The sequence below is a fragment of the Euprymna scolopes genome, chromosome 1 (assembly GCF_053919585.1).
Source record: "Euprymna scolopes isolate OS-2025 chromosome 1, ASM5391958v1, whole genome shotgun sequence".
NCBI classification, from domain to species: Eukaryota; Metazoa; Mollusca; class Cephalopoda; order Sepiida; family Sepiolidae; genus Euprymna; species Euprymna scolopes.
Genome location: NC_136482.1, coordinates 28,493,654 through 28,517,065, shown reverse-complemented (window position 1 = coordinate 28,517,065; position 23,412 = coordinate 28,493,654). Strand labels below are relative to the sequence as shown.

The following is a 23,412-nucleotide window of genomic DNA, read 5'->3' as shown; positions in this document are numbered from 1 at the left end:
TTTCCCAGTGACCTGGGGAAATGGATTTGATGTAAAAATTCCACTTCATATCTGTGTTGAAAGTCAATACCAGAAACTTCTCTAAGCAGATGACTCTCTAAAAATAGGAGCCATTCACTTCAATTTAGGCCAAGTGGGGATATATACATTTCTTGTTACAAAGCGCTTTAAATATGGTCAGGCAGACTCTAGGGGCCCCTTTCATCAACAAGCTCATCAGGAGTCAATCGTTGAATTTCTATCAAGTGTAAAACAAATGTCACGCAAGAGCGAAGACTTAAGTGGGGATTACTTATAAAATTATAACGAATGGATGAAATGAAAAACAAATTTTATTTAAATTATATATATATAAAATTAAATGAAGGGCGAATGGGATTACGAGTAAAAAAAATAATTACAAGTAAATTATACGTTGTAGAATATATACAATTGTATAAAATATATGTACAAAATGGGATATGTGGGGAAGTTAAAATTTAAAATATATCCCCAAATAAGTCCAAAGATTTTACGAATTCCTTCTGTCGACAGAGAGAGGGCCTGCGTGAGAGGATAGAGATTGACTCCAGAATCCTCAGGTGATTCAAAGAGTCAGCCCGGTGTAAAATCCTAAACCAGTTCATTTTATATGTATTGGCACACACTGGATTTTCAGCGAGGTGCTGGCCAATAGCAGATTCCAAAGTGAACGAGGGGTGACGAGGCTTACCTATTCTGATGCTTGCTGGAACATGTTGGTTTATTCTTGTCTGCAAATTTAAACAGGTTCGATCTACATAGCAGCACACTGACAGTTGAATTGATAAATCACATTACTATTTGTGATGTATGGTAAACCATCCTTTACAACTGAAGGAAATGCAGACTTAACATGATAAACCAAGCGAAGAGCAACAGATGGGAAACAATTTGATACAGACTTGATAAAAAGTCTACTCAAACACTGACCAGGGGCACCAATCCAAGGGATTTTTAAATAAACAGGACACTTGGAGGGACCAAAAACTGTAGGAGAATTGTGCAATGCATAATTTACTCATAATTTTTTCTACAATGTATAATTATTTTTTTTACTCGTAATCCCATTCGCCCTTTATTTAATTTTATATATATATATATATATATATATATATATATATATATATATATATATATATATATATATATAATATTTTTTTAAGGGAAAAAGAAAATATTCCAATTATTACATCTTCAATAGATTCCTTCTGGCATTCATTTGAGTGAGATAACTTTTTTATGTACATAAATTTATCTTTTTCTTCAATAGTTTTTGAGTTTCTACATCTTCACATTCACTAAATATATGAGGAGAACATTTAATGTAGATGTTAACAAGATGTGGGAAGATAAAATGTTTTGTTGGGAATGTGGTGTGCAAATAGCCTAGATCAAAGTTTAGGTTGCATGTATTGGTGAAAATCTGCACAAACTTAAGAAAAGGCTTGATAAATATAAAAGAAATAAAAATAACAATTCCATAAATCCACTATTCTCTCATATATTACAGCATGATCACTATTTTAACTTGCCAAATCATAAAATAAATCTTGACAAAGGCTTCTTAAATCAGCACTCATTATAATTACATAATGTAATGGCTTCTACAATGTATCTCCTTTGATCAGTAAAACTAATAAAGGAAACCTAAACTAGTTATTACTAAATACACCACATTCCCGACAATTCTGTTCCTTCACACTTTTTTAACATCCTATCTATGTAAGCATGCTCTTCAGAATAAGTATTCAAGCATTTTTCTGAATGATTGTGGCTTGAAACAAACATTTTCACCATTTCATATATGCACTACATATTTTGATTTTTAACGTCTATGGGTTTTTTTTTCACGTCAGTATTTTACCAAATGACTGAAGTTAAAAAAAAAACAAAGAAAACATCCACTCTACTTCATAGATACACCACGTATTTTTAATTTTAACGTCTATGTTTTTCTTCCCATCGGCCATATTGAGAAAGTCTTTGAATTGTAAAGACTGTTATGATGTAAGCTGATCTACCTATTTGAGAAATAAATGCAGTTCCGACTAAACGTTATAGCAGCTATTAGTGGCAGTTATGGTCCCAGGATTAGACGTGTTGTTAATTAAACCATTGTGTTATCTTGATTATTACCAGTCCTGTAAAGCCACAACAAAGATAAAATGTCACTGAATAGTTTCTCTGTTTTTTTTTTTTTAGATGAGGATTGATAATTCGTATTATTTGGACTACTGTTCTCATCTTGGGTATTTTTAGCATAACGTTTTGGGCAATGTAACCTCCAAACTTTTTCAGGTGTATCTTGTCAAACCCAGGAATCTTCCTGTTGAACTATTGAATCTGCACATAATTTCGAGCAGAACCCTTTATTTAATCCACGGAGAATCCATGCTCTTATTATGTCAGCCTCACTCTCGGAAGGCCGACTCTAGCTGACTTCCCCTTGCCTATTGACTGGAATATAGTATAAATTTTTTGATCTGGTTTTTCTCAGAAGCTGACTACTCTAGACATAACGGTTAATGTCTACTCAAAATGGTTTATTTGGAGTCCATTTAGAAACATTACTTAAATTTCATGGTTTTCCTCTTTTAATGAATCATTTTATTACAAACAAAATACAATTTCTGTGTGGCTTTACACAAAATCAAAGATTTCTCCTGTGCTCTCCTTTCCCCTTGGCCATACATCAGACACTTCCAATGGCTGCCATTGGTACGCAACACTAAAACATGAATCCCAGTGCATGTTTACAGATTTTATCCTAAATCCAGGATAACCAGATCAATGAATCTCTGCTATCTATCAACGGACTGTCATGTATAGATGTTAAATAAAATCCTCTATATTAGCTCATGTAGAACCTATGATTAAGCATTTTATTGGGTTTTTTTTCTTCTTTCAACCACCTTTTGATACATGCTATAATATATCTATAAAAGTGAGAATGTGTGTGTGAGGACACTTCTCAACCTATATACTCAGCGAAGTTTTGATCCACAGGCTGGAAATTTGGTATATAGAGTATTCAGACATGTGAAAAAATTTTAGCTGAAAAAAGGGCTTCTAAGGGATCAAAATTGAAAAATTGCTACATGGGGGGGGTGTAATTGGATATTTATCTGTTTTCACGACTGCGCATGCACAGTCGTGAAACATGACAGCTTTTTTATGTTAAGTATAAGTTGCTTTGAAAACACTTTTGAAAAGTTAAGTCAAGCTGGTTTAAGGTTATTGTACTTGCCTCGGTTTAGGTGTTGATCTCTGCTCGAGGATTTTCTTTTTTTCACTTGCAAGAAGTGAACTGTTTAATAAAAGCATAATACTCGCATGTACATGTCTCAGTTTCTTTCCTTTTTTTTCTTTTTGTTTTTTTTTTTTACTTCATTTTTTTTTTTTTAAGGAATTTAATGTTACGTTTAATACCTACAATATTTCTGTTTATAATAAGAATTCTGCATTAAAATATAATATTTATGCATATTTTATGACAGGGTAACGCCGGGTGGTCTGCTTGTATATATATATATATATATATATATATATATATATATATAAAATACGCATATGATATTTTAATGCAGAATTCTTATTTATTATAAACAGAAACATTGTAGGTATTAAATGTAACGTATATATATATGTGTGTGTGTGTGTGTGTGTGTGTGTGGCTGTGTTCAAGGTTGGCATAGTTTCTTGAGTTGATATAAAAAGAAGAAATAAGACAAGTTGTCTTGGATTGTCAAGATCTGAGGCAGTTACCAAAGTTTTGATAACTAAGCTGTCCCTTTCAAATATGAGAAAAACCCCAATGTGATATTTGTAATTCCGAATGTCATTCCAAACCCTAATCCTGACAGAGACAAATATACGTGCGTATCTCTTTCTTTCTCCCAACATATTATGTATGTATCTCTTTATCTGAAATCTCCTATAAGTGTTGTTTCTCTTCTTTCTGCTTACACTATTCTTACTATCATGGAAATTTTGTGTCTGTAATTAAAACTCTGAATATTTTTTTTTACTGTTTTTCATTCCAAAGTATATTACCACTTGGACGTAAGGGACTGCTATTTGGGATCATGTCTAATAGAAGACTGAGGAGTTGAGCATTTATACTTCTGAAAGTTAGTACAGTCAAGAAAGCAGGAGATTGAGAGATTTTCTAAACTCCCAACAGTCCAAGGGAAGAAACTATTAGAGTAGAAAGCTTTCTAATATATAGGGACATTAACAGTAAAGGGATGGAATTTTGCTGCTTGTTCGATTAGTCGGAAGTATGTACATCGAGGGAACACAACTGCTACGAATTCCAGTAAAGTACTTGTAAAATATGCAAAGATATGAAACATCGCAGCAATGGGGCAAAGGTTAGATCTTGCAGGACCTATTTGATTTGAAATTCGTTTTTGGACTCTGTTTAAGAGTGGTAGGTGCATTAGCTTAGATGTGGCAACAATACTCTATGTATGGGCGAATTGTGGTTTTGTAAATATATAGGATTATGTCTAGTGTGCATAATTTTCTAACATGATATTAAATAACATTAGTCATTATATTTGACTACGTCACTACATAAATGTGATGAACAATGCTATTTAAAAATGATATTCAAAGTTTTGTTTTTAAACATACTGACATTTCCAATAAAGTTTTACCGTTTGCCTCTACATGGCCAACAGAAAAATAAACATAAAATTCTGTGTTTTCTGCGACTACATGTTAACACCTTGGAAATACATGTATTTTTTCAGAGGTTCGCTCTACTGTATAAATATAATGTAAAATAATTACCTATTTCTTGACCACATAATATAGTATAGAACGAGTAATCATTTTTTCTTCTTTTTTGTATGATGGAAATGTATGAGGAGAAAATCTTAAGGGAGTAAATACAGTAGAACCCTGGGATACGGCATTAATCCATTCTGGGGTTGAGATCGTATGGTGAAATCGCCGTATGGTGGCGCCTAAGCAAAATTTTATGCAGTACATATTAAAAATTAGTAACAAAATACAGTATAGTATATAATACACATGTATATGATCAAATAACACTATAAATAACAGCGTAAGGTGGGGGGAATACATCATATTTCACATTGTAACCTGAAAGAGAACGTATGTCGAGGCTGACGTATCCCGGGGTTCTACGGTATTGTGCAACCCCCATCTATGTGTGTTTTGTTTGGAAGAGAGAATTTTGCCGGAATTTATATAGAAAGATATGATACTGGTTAAAAGAGAGGCATAATATCGAGAAAACTTGCCCCACATATAGGGAGATTGTGTGACCATATTGAATTTTTATGTGCTGTCTGTATTTTTGAAGCTATACTGCCCTCTTTTTGTAGAGGGGAAAAATCGTTATCATTTTATTATATGTACATAAATATTGTTGTTGTTATTATTATTATTATTATCATTATTATTATTATTAGAAAAAATCGTTATCATTTTATTATATAAGAAGATATTAGAGAAGAGATGAAGAGCCTGTATTTTGCACATCAACTCACTTGGGATTAAAAAAGACTGAAAAAATGGCAACTCGAGTTGAGGTGAGTGTTCCAAATTACAATTACGTGTATTGAGCGGAGACGGAGAAGTTGACGAAGCACCAAGGCTTAATGCATGATATAAAGAGAAATTGAAAACTTACAAACGTCAACATTATCCTAGTTATAATGCATATGTGAATGTGAGTCTTAAAGATAACCTCAGATCTGATGATATCAGAAGAAGATTAAATCTTGACAGTATAGGGACATGTGTGCAGAACAGGAGACTTGTCGCTCGCTTACATGCAAAAATGGATGAGAGTTCTTGTGTGAATAGATGTAGAACAGTTGAGATAGCCGAGTCAGTTGGCAGGGGTAAACCAAAGAAAACGTTGGAGAAAGAGAATAGGGTGGGTTTTAAAGAAGGGGCATAAATTAAAAAAATAATAATAAAAACTCGTCAGAGACAGATTAGTTTAGAAATCAATTTCTAAAAGCTGTCCAACATATGCCAACGTATAAAACAGATGTTGAACCAAATATGATGATGATTGGCTGTGGAATTTCCACAGATTTTACACGTAATAATAACTATTAAACCTATCAGTGACTCCATTGTTTTGTTCTGGTTTGTTTTTGGGTGATTATTTCAGCATTTTAAGCGTGTTTTTTTTTTTTTAGATTACAAGCGTAATATATTTTAACTCTAAATGGTTCCTCATTCATTAGTATTTAAAAAAAAAGAAAAAAAAAGATAAAACAATTTGTTATCGCATTATGTTCAGGCCACTAAATTGCGGTTTTACCAGTATTTCTTTCTGATCACCCCGTTGTAAAGCATAACATGTCTAAAGACATCATTTTCCTCGGATCACTAAATGTTATATCAACAAGCGTGTAAAAAAAAATTAGAGTATTGCTGCATTTTGTATTCGTGAATTTAATTTGTTAACGTACTCTCCTGTAAAGACATTACGTTTTATCTGCTGCTTTCTATTTGAAAGTCTTCTTCGACTCTTGATATTTTATATCTTCTCATCGATTATCTGCGCAAAACCTAATCTAAATCTTCTTTAATCCAATTTCAGAGACTTTGGGAATATTTGAGTTTTCTTTGCTTTATGACATCGACAGTAACGCGCTCAACTGCACGGTCGTGCGCGCACGGGTAAGTCCTTTTACTTTTCACGTTTTACACTTATTCTAAACGTTAAACAACTTTTTACGTTTTCTTGTTTGGAAAAAGTTAAAGACTTCGTTTCCTTTTGGTTTTTACTACTAACGAGTCACCACTTAACAAGGCCAAAAGCCGCTCGAGGATAAGGATTAACAAGATTGTCAGCTGGATAATTGAAAACACCATCAGAAAAATGAGTGGACGAAATAGACAAAATTTGACTACTCAAGTAGTTGTCATTTGGCTTGAAAACGACCATCTTGCATCTGACGGGAAGCAGAATCATTGTAATATGTTCCACATATGGGAGGCCCTCAGAAAGAAACTTTGTTCATGGAAATTTCACTTGGATTTATGTACAGAGAGGTAGAAATAGAAAATTCTTTGCAGTGGTAATAGTGTGGTCGAGGTCTGCTGGGAAAGTTTTATGGGGAGAATAAGAGATTAGAGCTCGGTCGAGCACCTATCATAGAAATAACAAAAAATTAGCAGCGTCCCTTGTGTGAGAACTAGGGCTGTAGGGAAGAATAGGATTTTTTTTTTTTTTTTAGTTTTAAGTATCCTAAATATTGTACATTATCTTATCTTAAATTCTTATCTTATCTGGTTTAATGATGGGACGATTCTAATGATCCTGATTCCGGTATAATTACCGATTTCGATTCTTTTTAGATTTTTAAATATTTAGTTGTAAAGTTTTTTTTTCTTTTGTTTTTGTTTTTTTTTTGGGGGGGGGGGCGAATTTCCATAAATAACACATGTAATATGTGCATATATTTTTGCAAACATAAAAATACACTTTCCGGTGAGGATGTATAGATTTCAGTTTTACTAGTTGTTTAAAATCAATAAATATTCATTATTTCATCATTAGTATCAACAATGAAAAAATAAGTTTTAAACACAAACAAAAAAAAAGAAAACAATTAAACAAATCGTGTTTAGCATCGGAAAAAATGCACCAATCTGATACTACAAAATGTTCCAATTTTCCTGATTCTTTCATTTTTATTCTTGTTTATCCTAAACAGTGTCATTTGGACGTAAGGGCTACTATTTAATATGATATCTACAAGACACTATGTTAAGCAGCGAGATGTTTGTTCACTTTACATTTAAATTTCTGCATGTTAGTATAGTAGGAAACTGGGAGGTAATTCCAAAGGCTAGCAGTTCAAAGGGAAAGGAACTGCTAAAAATAGCCTATCCTGCTTTGACAGAGTACAAAATAGACTTCGTGGCTTAGTGGGGGATGCCCTTTTCTCTTCCCTGCAACCTCTCTCCTACAGAAGAGACGTTGCGAGTCTGTCTTTGTTTTACTGTTATTTCCATAGCAAGTGCTCGTCTGAGCTCCAATCTCTGGTCCGCCCTCGCCAATCTTTTATGAAAAACACCCGTCAAGCTGAAGCCACTGTCAAAATTTTCCCTACTCTCTATCTGTGCCTAAATCAAAACGTAGATTCCATGAACACAGCTTCTTTCTTAGAACAACACGCCAGTGGAACTCTGTTCCATCTGCCTTTTTCCCACCTGACTACAACTTGGATGTCTTCAAATCCAATGTAAACAAATTCCTGATGGACCGCCCCCTTAAATAGACACTTTATGAAATCTCAGCACTAACGCACAACGTACTGTACATGCAATAACCCTTATCCCTGAGTGGCTTCCGGGCGTTGATAAGTGGTGAACTCCTTGTAAAAAAAAAAACTATAAGAGTAGAATGTCTTCTAGAATGTATGGGTGGGATTTTGCTAGTGTTCAGGTTAGTCGGGAATATTTACATCTTGAGGACTATGCATTTATCAAATCACATGCCATTAGGTGCAGGGATGCAACATATGGCGATGGGACAGGGATTGGAGCTTAGTTGACTATTAGGTTGGAGACTCTTTTCTGAATCCAAACAGCAAGAGAGTAGTGACAGATGCACAAGCCCAGATGTGACAACAAAGCTCGATGCATGAGCCAATGATAGCATTTGTAACGATATAGGATAATCTCAGGTGAGTGTAGTTTTCTAATACCATAGAGAGAGCCCACTTTCTTTGCAGCAACCTTGGCAATGTCTTCAGTGTATTTGTTACAATTCATGTTGCCTGTGAATATTAGGCTGAAAAAGTTCAATGAAAACCTTTTATTATAAGTCATAGCAATCAGTGGTTGAGAAAGTTTCTTAAAATTGTTAAAGGAAAGAAGCTTAGTCTTAACAGCATTGAATGTTAACATCCATTTACGTCAACATTTCACTACAGACTGGAGGTTATTCTCTAAGGTTTCAGCCATTGCCTTAGATATGTGTACATTTGTTTTCACTCGTGTCTTTTATAAAATTTGGTCTCATCAGCAAACATGTCCATCTCATAGACAATTTTATCAGGGAGGTCATTTATGAATGTTAGAAATAATAAAGGAGCAATCATTGTGTGTTGTTTTGAAGTATGATCATCGAGGACAACCTGGATTTTTTTGTTGTCTAAGAAGAATCTGAAAGTATGAAATATTCGTCCAGTAATACTGCATGATTTAATGCCAAAGCCTATCAAACGCCTTAGATATATCTGGGATTACTTCCTTGTCCAGTGTATGGTACATACGTTAAGAGATTATAATTAGGATATCTGCAGTATAAAAAGCTTGCCTAAATCCATACTGTCGATCAGAAAGAAGTTTAGTATCTGTGAAGTGATAGACTGGTGCTTAAAGATTTTAGCAACAAAAGGAAGGGGGCTAATGAAACGATAATTGAGTGAGTGGGTTCTTTCGCCAGAATTCTTGAATACACAGAAGCAATTTTCCAGCAGTCTGAGAAGCAAGATTCTGTAAAGCATTTATTGTAGAGTTGAAAAAGTATTGAGGCAACCTCAGTGGAGCAATTTTAATAGTATAGCAAGGATGAGATCAGGCCACATGTCTTTGATATGTTTTTTATGACATCATAACAGATCATCAAGTGTGGCTTCCGTTTGCAAAGGGAAATTTGGGAGGAAATAGTTTGTTGGGCATAAAGTGGAGTTGAAAGCAAACTGTCGGGCAAGTAGGTTCATTTTCTCAGTTGCCATGTAAACAACCTCATGGTTGTTGAATAGTGGGGAAATTGTTGATTGTCCATTATTTACTACACTGTTATAAATTTTCCAGAAATCGCAAGTTCCTAAATTCTGTGGCTCAATGCATTCTCTCATGATTTTGGTGTGCCTACACTTAGCTGCGGTTATTTTACTTTGACAAATAGTTCTAGCTTCTATAAACTTTTGTCTATTTGAACTTATGGCAGTTAAATCTGCAGTGCATGCTGCCTTTGAGTAATGGCAGTTGCACATGTTGAAATCAATCATTGGGGAGAGTAGAGTTTGCTATAAAAGTTGGAAAATATGCTTCAATTATTGCTTTCAATTATTCAGTAACCTCATTTGCACACTATTCTACAGGAAGAGAAAAGATACTACTCCATGAGGCATCTCTGAATTCAATTAAAATCTCATATTCCACTATGCCTAATATAGGCCAAAAAATAATAGCATCTAATAATAAGAAAATAAGATTGCTCAATCTATCCCTATCCCTTGCACACCCACTACTAATTGTAATTGCTAAAACAAACTGAACTGCCCATTAGATAATAGTTGCATACACAAGGATGTAATCTATGCTTATACTGTAACTGAATCACATCCAAATAATCTTCCTATTCTTCCTGATAATCTTAACTCTAATCTAACTCTTCCTCAAGTAAACTCTCAAAATGCATTTTTAATTCCTTTCCAAATTATTTCTCCCTTAATTGCTAACGATAATAGTAACTATTTTAAGCACCTCATAAATTCTCCGGATATATTGCCAACTTCTCCTACAAATATTATCCAAAACCGAAATATCCATAACCACACTAATTCTAGCAACCTTTCTTCACCTAATTTTAAGAGTAGTAATCATACAATTAACATTCAACGAACACCCCCTAAAACCCATACATGCATTGGTTCAACCTCCATGCTAATTAAACTCAACATTTCAATGTCCATTCATTTAACGAAGATAACATTGATAACAATAAGAGTGCAGCACTTTCTACATAAATTAAAAATCTTAGGGCTAAAATCATAAGTTAAATCTCAAGACTCAAAGATTTAAATCCTACACTCCAGGTGCTAAGTTTTGCCAGCTTTGTATATCTGAATCTGTAAGCATTATCACCTTATCTCAAAGGACTAACATCATTAATTCTAAAAACGAATAGCTGCAACATAGGAAAAAATACAAGTATAGCCAATTCGTAATTACATAATTACAGTCCCCATTCACTTCACCATCGAGTCATTAGCTGATAATTCTTATATCAACCTAACCTGTAATTTCTCTTTCACCTATAATCCCCTTTTCTCTTTTATTTATCATTCTTTAAATACTTTTATCCCCTCATTCTTACTGCTCAATTAATTCGTTATTTGACCTTTATGTCATTTTAATTAGACAATAATCATTTAGCTCGAATTCCTTTTATATTTTTCTAATGCATCCACCCTTTGCATTTTTCACCTCCCTCTAGCTTTAGCCCTAATGAAACCCGATGTAGTGCCTTGATACTATCTTCCTTTTTGGATATACATGATTCTTGCCTTTTTATTCTATACCATTTTTTTTTACCACTCTATTCTAAAAACAATTTTTTCCTTATTTGTTTTTCTTCTATATTTGGTTACTCCCCATTCTTTTTTCGTACCTTAATCCTTAACTTTTTCGATTCTCTCTCCTGAACCATGTTTTAATGTTGATTACCATCTATCCCTTTATATCCTCACTTAAATTTATTTCCACTTATATCTATCTCTTATTTTAACATTTGCTAGGCTCCCCTACTCTACAATTCTTTCAAGACCAGCATACTTGATCCACCCCACTTTATTCTCTAACTAGATATACATAAGTTTGAAAGTCTTTCAGTTTTACTTTCTCATATGCAGTTCTTTCATATGCAGCTTATTTCTTCCTATTATCTAAAAAAAATTTACTGATGCATACATATTTTTTTAATTGTACATCTTTCTGAATCTGTTTATTTATCTTTTAGCCGCTTTCCACCTTATTTCAAACTATCTTTCTCTTACACCAAACAACCTGACACCTCCTATTTTATGCTTCTCTCCACCCCCTCTCCCTTACCTACCTCTTTCCTTCTCTAACCCTTATTCTCTTCCCCCGTTAATACCATTATTAGTACATGCATCGAGAGCGTAATTGGAAAAAAACACCTTATTTACTTTCTCTTTGTTTACTTTTACGTTTCACTCTTTCCTTTTTTCTGATTTACATTGGCCATGGAAGGTTATTTTGCCAATTGTTCTGCTTCAAATCTCATTCTCTGTTTTTTTTACTCTTTTTCATGGTAACCCCAAGACTTCCTATGCCTCTCTGCACAAGAATATTAATTCCAAGGTTTTGATTTTACTCCCGCATTTCACTACAGGATTTTTTCCAGACTTTTCATTCCTTCTCTAACTCTACATATTTTAAAAGAGTTTCCAAAGGATATCTTATGGAATACTTTTGGGGTTCAGAAATCGCCCCACTTATTGCGAACTTTTGGATATCACTGGATATTTACAACCATACATATGGGACTTTCATTTTATCTATAAATTTATACTTTTCTTTATACTATAAATTTATACTTTTCTTTCAATTTTTTCTCGACTGTTTTCAAAAATTGAGCTAACCAGCAAAAAATAGATACTTATCTATACTTACTTTCTGCTAACTTTTTTTCCTGTATGGCGAAGAGCCTTTCTTTGAAACTCGATGGAATAAGAAACCTTTTATCTTTATTTCGTATTCCTTCTTTTGAATAAAATATTGTAAATTTTAATTCTACAATATCTTGATGTTTTCTATACTGAAAATACTAGAAGCCATCTATATATATATAAAGCAAAATGTGTGTGATCATTTTATGTACGTCTCGAAAAGGCTTTTTTCGCAGCCATTCTCGAGGGGATTACTATGTCTTAAAACTTTTTATATACCGTCTAAATCATAATATCGAGGATTTGCAAATGCACGTCGCGTCTAGATTTATTTACATCGACTTTTATAAAAATCGCGCTATTTCGCCGTGTTGCCTGTTTGTTCGACCTTTAAGTATAAATAAAGTGAAACTAATTGAAACGTTGCCTGTTCTCGGAGTCCACCTCTCCCACATGGGAGGACCTTTGTGGCCTTCGTATCTATTCTGGCAGATGCTGCAAGCAAAAACCATTGCCCTTGTGGCAATCTTCTGGCAAATCACCATCCAGCTCCCATTTCCCACATCTTGGTCCCCTTTTCCCTTCCCCTTCCCCTCTCTCTCCACATTAAAAAACGGCCTTGTGCCTAATTTGCTCAGTGGGGAAACAAATAAATACAGCCTGTTCTCGGCTTTCATGTCAGAACGTCCAGAAGGCAATCAGCTGTTGATCAATGTGGAGTTTCTCCTTATATCAGACAATTGCTATTCAATTTGAACAATCCCCTTTAAATGGGGAGCTGGTTTCATCTTGGGGAAGCGAAAACTGCTCCGCTTTGAAAAAAGTAAACAAACTCCAAAAAGCTGTCTTGCATTAAATGAAATACTGGCACGTCATCGTAACGCTCCTGCGATGACCTCATTAAGCGGCTACCTGCCAATCAAACCTATTTGACTCACTTTATAACCCTTAACTTAACACGCTCACCAATTTTTCTCACTCCGGCCGAGATGGTTAAGTAGTTGGCTTTTGTTTCCACCTCTGTGTCAAGGCTTCTGAGTTCAATCCCGCCTCCCGACCAAAACTTTTTTTTTCTTTTACACCTTTAAACACCCGGGCAGCGTTATTTTTCTTTTAATTTACCCCCCCCCCATATAAACAGCGTTGTTATCTTAAGATTGCATGTTCGATCCGACAAGTTTATTTATGCCATTTTCCCCCGTTTTTTTCCCGATTTTTTTTAACATCGTCTTTTTTTTTATAATATTTAAACAGGGTTAATACACACACCTATAAACACTCGGGCAACGCCGGTTACCCCCTCCCCCGCTAGTATATATGAAAATGCTTAAACCCCGCACTAAACACAGTTAGCTTTAACACAAGCAAAGACATCTTAAAATGTTTATCGCAATCCCTCAATGATCCTAGTTACTTATCCCAGCAACTAGCTCGTCCATGCCCCATACCGGATCTAGCAGCTGCTGACACCTATCTACTACTACAAGAACTTTCCACTGTCCGTCTCTCTCACTAGTGTTTACTTACCCTCATTGACGATACCAATTCAGACCAATGAAAAACGTTACAAGTAATATTTCAATTTCGACTCCAAAAAAGATAAAAAGAAAAATGAAAAAAAAAAAGTATAATCAAACAGAAGCTTACTGTTTAAATACTCTTTAATAGTTTTTGTTTAAATGAAAAAATGCTGCCCAAATACACACAATTCATATTAAATAACCTTGCGATGCAACACGAAACAACCCAGGAATTTTGAACTAATTTAATCAAAAGGAAAATCAATAAGTCATTCAGGTCCTGGATATGACCTTAAACTATATCCGATGGTGAGGGCCCCAGCTTGCAGGCCTTAGGGAGTGTGGAGCCATCCTTTAATTGCCATTGCTCCCAGGTCCATTCTGACCCGGAGTGGTAGCACCTGTAGGGTCCCAACTATGGGTTAAATAGAATACGACTTAAAAAAAACAAATATACTATATTAAAAAATCGTTCTTCAAAATCACCAGATTCGGCATTAAATAACCTGAAAAGGGTTGATATGCCGTAAAACAAAACAACCAACCAACCAACCAATAAGTCATTCAGAAACATACCAGGAACTCGACAGACTACAACACAAACTGAAGGACCATATTACCAAAGAACAAAATAATGAGGTTCAACAACAACTTACCAACTTTGAGCTGTCACATCAGATTATAAATAAAAAGGAATGAAACTTTCTATACAAAGGAATTAGCTTTTTACTTAACCACACCCAACATTACATTAATCTTTTGGACCAAAGAGAATTCCTAAATTCCGGACCCAATTACCATCTACTCAATCGGTTCGATCATAAAAGCAGAAATAGAATTACTTCATGCAGATATAACCAAACTTGAAATAAAATCACCACAAACCAAGACACACACGAGATCTACTAAAATCAGAGGCTATAAAAACCCGACATGATAGTAAACAAAAATCAAAATCAATCCTAAACCCAAAACTTAAAAACTCTGGCAATGAGCTACACAACCCTTCCAATATTACTATAAAAAAGGCTAAAAAAAAAAAAAAAAAAAAAAAAAAAACATATATGTGGTTTTTAATAAATCCAACTACCACACCAAACTGGAAACCATCGTCGACGACCACAATGGCGACACAAAATTTTAAAAAATCAACAACAATCTCACCAGTAAAATATAGACCGAAGTTAACAAACTTATCACTACCAAGAATGTCCACATCGGTAATTACCAACTTCCTAAAATTATCGGTGACTATAAACCCGGTTATCTGTATGGTACCATCAAAATACACCAACCCAACTCCCCCTTCCGACCCATTATATATCACAAGTTACCACCCCAATCTATTCTTTAACTTAAATCCTTAATGGATTTATCAGCCCATATTTACCTAGCAAATACAGCGTTAAATCAACACAAGAACTTTTACAAATTCTCAAATCAACACAAACTGACAATAAAATCATAGTCTCCTTTGATGTAGAAAGCATTTTCACCATAATAAAAAAAATGGAAAAAATAAAAAAAGGTATAATCAATCAGAAGTTTTCTGTTCTCTTAATAATAATAATAATAATATATATATATATATATATATATATATATATATATATATATAAATGGTTTTATAGATTGGTTTTCCAGATGTAAGTCCAATGAAACTCGTGTGATTATTAAAGAGTGCTCAATGCAGGACAGAGCTGGTATATAGTCTGTTTATTATACAAACATTATTCGTTACATATGTGCATACATGTTTTAGTGGAATCCCAATGAAAGGATAACACTTCATCAGGCCAAAAAAGAATCTTTTTGGGTATGATGAAATGTTATCCTTGAATTGGGATTCCACTGAAACATGTATGCACATATGTAACCAATAATGTTTGTATAATAAAAAAAAAAAACTATATATATATTTTCACTCGACGCATATTTAAGTTATTAAGCTAAGCCCACTATTAACTTCTTTATAAACAAGCTGATGGTTATAGCACTGTTGCGACAGGCGATTGTGGATTTAATACACACTCGAGGAGAAATATTTATGGCACTGATTCGTGGCTGATGGTGAGACCTGCTGACTGTCAATGCGATGGTTGTAGGTTCGATCCATGGATGGGGAAAGGTGCTAGTCTAGCCGCACTGAGTTGTGATACAACAAAACAGTACTGCATATGGATGACAAAAATATGTATATGGAAGTGTTTATAAGCGAATTTGAGTAGATAAAATAAGATACGTATATACATATGTTGAGTGAATGTATATTTATAAGTAGGCATGAATTGTTCTCAACAGCTGGTTGGAGCATTTGATTTAAAAAATACTTAGAGTCAGCTTTAGAATTTATTGCTGAGTAATAAGTTTGTCTAAATATTTTTTCTAGTTAAATGATGAAAAGTAATAAGATAAAATTATATTGACCATGACAAATAATTGTATACTTTACCAAAATAGGATATTCACCCTCTATATGAAAAAAAGAATTCGCTTTTGAAACCAGTCGAGACTAGTGGCCTGATTCACGCTAAATTTCGACAGAAATCACAACCAAAACATGTATGCATATATGTAGCCAATAATGTTTGTATAAATAAAGAACATTATACAATAATAGTTGCTCCAATACATCTGAAAGCTACGTATGTATTTTGTAATATATTGCCACATAAAAGTTTATTAAGCTAACCCATTTTCTAACCTTTATTTATTGAAGAGCTCTTCTTCTGGCTTTCTATTGTCCATAGCTGCTGATAAATTTGGCAAACGTTCGAAATAAAAAACCCTTTTATTATTGATTCACGTTGGAATTCTTACCTCTGACTAAAACCAGGTGGAGTTTTCTGAATGGCTTTCGAGCTTCATAAATGTCACGTAGGGCATTATTAAAGAGATAAAGCCTTTGAAGATGGCCACCAGACAAAATGGTTATGGTTGAATGATTCTTATTTACACTCATAGTCTCTCCATTCTTCTCTTTTTTTTTTCTTATTCTATTTTATTCTTTCTCTGTGTTTGCCTTTGTTGTTCTTTCGTTCTTTCTCTTATTCTCCCTATCTATTCTTTCTTATTCACTTTATTTTTTCTTTATTTTGCTAGGTTTCTTCCTCTCTTTCTCACATGATTTTCCTTTTTCTCTTTCATTTTTTTTATTGATTTTTTAGTCTCTCATTTTTCCCATTCTCCTTTTTACCCTTTTTGTCTTTCTCACTGCAACAATTTCCTTCTCTTTTTCCTTACTCTTACACTTTCTTTTTGCTTTTCTCTCTCTTTCTCTCAATTATGTTTGCTTTTTTTTTAATCTCTCTATTTCTCAATGAATATATATTTTTTATATATATATAGTATTTATTTAACATTATTTCCCTCTTTTCTTCTGTTGCTCTCTATCTATCTCTTCTGTTCTTCCTCCCTTTCATCTTTTACCTTCTCATTTATTCTGTTCTTCTTTCGCTTTGGCTATCTCCTCTCCCCCTCTCATATTACCTTTTGTTATCTTTCTCATATTACCTCTTTCTTTCTATCATATAACCTTCTCTCTCTCTCTCTCTCTCTCTCTCTCTCTCTCTCTCACTCTCACTCCCTTCTTACTCTCTCTCTTTCTCTTGTTCTCGTTTTGTCTTAAACCTTTTTTCCACTTATTCTTCCTCTGTTCTTCTTTCACACTTTGTATTGCTACCTTATATCTTTCTCTCTCTTTTTATAAATATTTCCTTTTTTTACACTTTCTTTTACATGCTCTTTTCTTTTTCTTTTTTCTCCTTATTTTTTTTCTTCTATGCTTTCTCTCTTTAATGTGTCCCTTTTCTTTCTCCCCCCCCCCTCTCTCTCTCTCTCTCTTTCATATTCTCACTTGCTTCCTATCTTCGACTCCGCCAATCTTTAAAGATTTAAAGGTTTCAAGATTCGTTTAATCAGTAGACAGGTGCTAAAAGAGAAACGTGGCGGCGCTATGAATGCCACATGCATCATTATTGACGAGCTTATGTTCTTGGCAAGAAGATTTCAAAGCAAGATTAGAACTCTTTAAAACTTTTGATAACTCTGAAACTTTTATCTTGAAAAAGCCAAAACTTTTAGAATATTTCTTTAAAGAATATGTGGAGTTGGTTTAGAGGAAGACTTTTTGTCAGTCACCAACCTCTTCCTTCTCTATTAGTTTCTTGAAGCGCTTATCATTTTAGTTAGCCTGTTTGGAATCAAGGGATTGAATGCTGGTTGTGGGGTCTCTTTCAAGCTTTATTTGTTTTGATATGATTGTACTGTTTTTTATTTATTTTATAATGCCGTCTACAGATCCACACATCCATTCTGAGACAAATTTAGATTCTTCTATTGATAGCAATGATCTACATGTGAAGAGTTATTTGCCTCTTGTCCGTTTAGACTCTTCCACGCATTTGCATGGTCTTGTTATTTTTCTTCAAAAGGATCTCTCCATTGTACATGTCTCCAGTCTTTAATCTTCTGGATATCCTTTTATCAGTTTGAGGTGTGTTTGTTTTTTTTGTTTTTTTGTTTTTTTGCAGCACTCCACTTCCTATTTGTTTCTTTTTATACCGTTCCCCCTTTTGACAGTGACTGCTCTGTTTTTGATGCTATATCCAACAGTATGGATAATACATTAGAACTTTATCCGCCATATATATATATATATATATATATATATATATATATATATAAAGTGAAAGTGTGTGTGTGTGTGTGTGTGTGTGTGTGTGTGTGTGTGTGTGTGTGTGTGTGTGTGTGTGTCTGTGTACATTTCCCAACTAAATAACTCTGTAAATTTTCGGTCTAGAGACTCAAGATTTGACATACGGGGTATTGAGATTTGAGAAAATCTTTTTAATCGGCTTTCGCCCAGAAATTTGACTGTCAACTTTGAAAACTCTATCAAACACCTCTGCAAATGGGGTCTAAACACTTGTAATTTTAAATGTATGTTACTTGGACATGGATCAAACTTTTTAATTTGATTTGAGCCCAACAAATAAATGTTAACGAGTTAACATTGGGGTCAAAGTTAAAAAGAATTTGACCTCTGTGATCTCTACCGAATTACTCAGCCAATTTCTATTCTAAACATTTGAAATTTTACATAAAGGGTATTCAGAGATAGGGCAAGCTTTTTAATTGGTTTGGGTCGAAAATTTGAGATGCCAAGGGGTCAAAGTTCAAAAGATTTTACCTTTGAGGTGTCTAGCAAACTAGTCAGCCAATTTTGGGTCTAAAAATTTGAAATTTATCCATAACGGGTATTCAGACATGTGGCAAGCATTTAAATCAGTTTGGGGGCGAAAATTTGGCTGCCAAAAGGTCAAAGTTGAAATAGTTGACCTTTTCATATTCTAACAAATTCCTCTGCCAATGTTGGGTGTAAATACGTGAAATTTTAGATGCATGTAACTTGGACATGGGTAAAACTTTGTATCTTGATTTGAGACCAAAATACTAAATGTTAAGGGGTCAAAATTGGGGTCAAAGTTTAAAGAATTGACCTCTACAATCTCTACGAAATTAAATAGACAACTTTTGGTCTAAACATTTGAAATTTTACATAAAGTATATTCACACATAGAGCAAGTTATGAACAGTACATAGGGCCCGACCAAAGCCAAGCTGAACCGCTAGTATATATATATATATATATAGAGAGAGAGAGAGTCACCATTCAGCAAGGATAACAGTTAATAAGACTATTGGATGATGGAACAGTACTATGAGAGGGTTTTAAAGGATGGACAAAATGTGATTACTTGAAAACGACCATGTTGTAGTTTATATAGAAGTAGTCCCCAGACATGAAGTTCATGAAAAAAAGCCCTTTACACGTTGCATTTATTAAAGAGTCCAAATCCTAATACTTTGTCTATCCATAGAAGTTTATACTCTATAAGCAGATATAGTTTTTTGGTTTCTTTTTTATATACAAATTTAGTAAGCGATAACCTTTTACTCCTTTTTTTTCTCACAGAAGTGACGTTGCGAGTCTGTCTCTGCTCTATCAATACTTTTATGGCAGGAGTTCGACTGAGCTTCAATCCCTATAAAATGGTCAGAACAAATACTCGCCTAGCCAAAACAACCGCCAACTACTTTCCTCACTCCCTATCGGTGCCCAAAACTAAATAAAAATTCCATTAACAAAGTTTCTTTCCTAGAGCTGTCCATTTGTGAAATGCTGTTTGTCTGCTTCCCAGCTGACTATAACATGGTCGTCTTCAAGTCTAATACAAATAAATTTCTATTGAGTAATCCACTTAGATAATTTGCCCTACCCAAATCACACCGTGATTGATTTTGTTTCACCATCTACCTGACACTTAACCCTTATCCTTGAGTGGTCCGGAGTCTTGATAAGTGGTGACCTTTCAAGAAAAAAAAAAATAAGTCGCCATTTAACAAAGATAATGATTAATCACACTGTCAATTAGATGATGAAACAATACAATGAGAGGATTTTAAATGATTGTCAAAATGTGATCACTTAAAAGATAGATCAGCAATTTTTTTTTTTTTTTTACATATGTCACTACTTATCAAAGCCGAAAAGTCATTCAAAGATGAGGTTTAAATAAGTATCAGGTGGATGGCAAGACAACATTGTGATGATTGGGCAGAATTTGATAATTTAAGAGAGAAGCTCGAGAAGAATTTGTTTACATTGGACTTGAAAATTACCATGTTGTAATCAACTGGAAAGGAGCTCCACGAGGTATTGTGTTCAACAAATGGGCAGTTCTAGGAAAAAAAAAAGCTTTGCTCACAGACTTTTCGTTTAATTTTAGATAGAGAGAAAAGGAAACTTTGTTGACATTTGATTTGAAAATGGCCATGTTGTGGCCTGTATAGAAGCAGGCTAACAGCAACATGTTCCGCAGACAAGAAATTCTGTTTATGAAAGTTCAGTTTGGTTTTACATACACAAAGGAAGAAAGAAAGAAAAGTTTTTTGTAGTGTTGGTAGAAAGACAGGGTTATTTTTAGATTATTATTAGTCTATGGGTACATTAGTTTTTTTAAGAGACATAAAGACATGATTAGCACAACAACAGTACGCATACTGAACTGATATTTTACGTAAGAAAGAATTAACTATTATCTTTGTTCCTTTTCAGGGTCTAAAAGCAATGGATTCCAATGGGCTGTCTGATCCTTATGTTAAATTACACCTTCTTCCAGGAGCCAGCAAAGTGAGTAACCCTTGATATTTTTTTTTTTTTTACCAAGAGTTACCAGTTATCAAGGCTCAAAGGTCATTCTGTTGGATAGTGGAGTATCAAAACAGGGATATGTAATATTAAGGGGTTTTGAACGGCACGAAACGGTTATATGTTGTATACTGGGGATATATATAAACAGCGTATCTGTATAATGAGCATATATATGTTTGTCTTATATATATATATATATATATATATATATATATATATATATATATATGAGCAAACAGTTAATAAAACATGTTAGAAAACACTTTGAAATGAGTTAAAAACATATTTAATCTGAAAAGGAAACACTAGATAAGTGGATAGTCCTTAATCCGCAGAGTTTCGAAGAAATACTTTCCTTCTCATCAGAGGGTAGGAATTAGCAAAATGCGGGATCGGATTTTGCATGCAAAAATATTTGATGAAATAACAAGTAAGTCAAAGATCTTACTTGATAACAAAAAAGTGAAGCAGAGGGAATATGGTGAAGAAAAAGGCGATTACACGTGAATGGATAGTCTGGTGGAAGATAAATAATTCAATGACGGTAAATATGTTTTTAACTCATTTCAAAGTGTTTTTTAACATGTTTTATTAACTGTTTGCTCGTATTATAAAGCTCTATCTCCTATTTGGTTTTATTGAGCTTTTACATCTGGCTGAGATAACTTTATAAGTATTAATTCTTTAATATTTATAATATACTTTAATTTTACCATCTTGGATCATTTTGGTAAATTTAATTGTAATTTTTATTTTATTTTATATATATATATATATATATATATATATATATATTAAACAGATATGTGTTTCTATAATGAGTTTATTTTAACTTTGGATTGTTAACGTTCTGATATGTGATTCGTCTAGTGTATTCTCTATTTGATGTGTGCATACATAAATGCACCGTTTGTAGATATCGTTGTCGGTTGGGACACCAGCAAAAACATAGCTCAAATCTTCCTTCCATGCGTCCCGAAATTAAAGGTGCTTCTCTCCAAAAGTGAAAACGCTCAGACGGAAATTATATTTTGATATAACCGTTTATTCCTTTTCGGGTTCTTTTTCAGAGTTGGCATGCTTTGTATAAGATTAAATTTTCTAAGTCGCCCCCTTCTGGCTTCCAGGGGCATCCTGTCATAAAACTCCACCCGTCTGATAATGCATTGCATATCGAACTGATCTCCGTCGGTGCTACTTTTCATCTCAAAACCTATATTTTTATTATGTCATCACTACACGTAGCCTAAAGATCCTTGTTGGGTTTTTGTCACGTATATTTGCTTATATTATGGTTAGTTTAAATTCCATCTGTCAAATTAACATTAAGTTAACATTCCTGACAACTATTAAAGGTAAATATTTCACCTTAACATAACTTTTCACATCTTAAAAATATTTCTATCAAACAATATACTTTTACCAATCATAATAATCGACTATTATAATTTCATCATAATAATCGATCATTTTAATAATTACCGGTGTTTTCCAACATAACAACTCTAGGATAATCGTTAATGAATGTCAGGTGATAGTGAGACACTGTAATGATTGATAATGATGGTGGAAGTTTGGCAGAACCAGATTGTCTAACAGGATGGTTCAACAAAATTTGTTCACATTGGACTTAAAAATGATAATGTTGTAGTTAGTTGGAAAGCAGACCCACTGTATTTTTTTTTTCACCGATGAGTAGTTCCAAAAAAAAACTTTGCTCATGGGAGTTTTTTTTTTCAGGTATAGAGAGGGGAAAAGAAAAAAAATAATTGACGGTTGTTGTAATTAGACAATTATTGTGCATTTTTTACATGTACGGGGGAGGGGGTATATAGAATGAAGCTCAACTGAGCACCTGCTCTAAAAAAGAATAGAGAAAGACTAGCAACTGCGAGAAAGGTGAAGTAGGGAGGAGAATAGCACATCACTCACTAGATTTCAAAGTCAGTTTTGTATCCTGTCAAGGGAGGACAGGGTGCTCTAAATAACATCACCCCAGATATACCAACATTACTCCATCTTAGGCTGTATTTGGCTCTTATGCAAGTAAAGGATTGCGTCAGGAGTGAGATACCTTCTGAAGCAGTCGAATGATCCAACCATTTTTCCAGCAATCTTGGCAACAGATTTGATGTAAGTATTCCATTTCAGATCAGAAGTGAAGCTTAATCCCAGAAGTTTATTGGACCAAATGCTTATTTTTCATTTGCATATAAATACATTGAATGGC

General features: G+C 33.9%; 1 protein-coding gene across 4 annotated transcripts in view; it reads left to right on the top strand.

The window, feature by feature from the left end:
- LOC145290933 (rabphilin-3A-like) overlaps nt 1–23,412 on the top strand; it is a 1,108,728-nt gene that overhangs the window by 970,586 nt on the left and 114,730 nt on the right. For all 4 annotated transcript variants that reach the window (XM_080136654.1, XM_080136564.1, XM_080136609.1 and 1 more), the window contains 2 exons: nt 6,614–6,693; nt 21,087–21,161. In XM_080136654.1, coding sequence (XP_079992780.1) covers nt 6,614–6,693; nt 21,087–21,161 — 155 coding nt within the window. The remainder of the gene's footprint in view (nt 1–6,613; nt 6,694–21,086; nt 21,162–23,412) is intronic.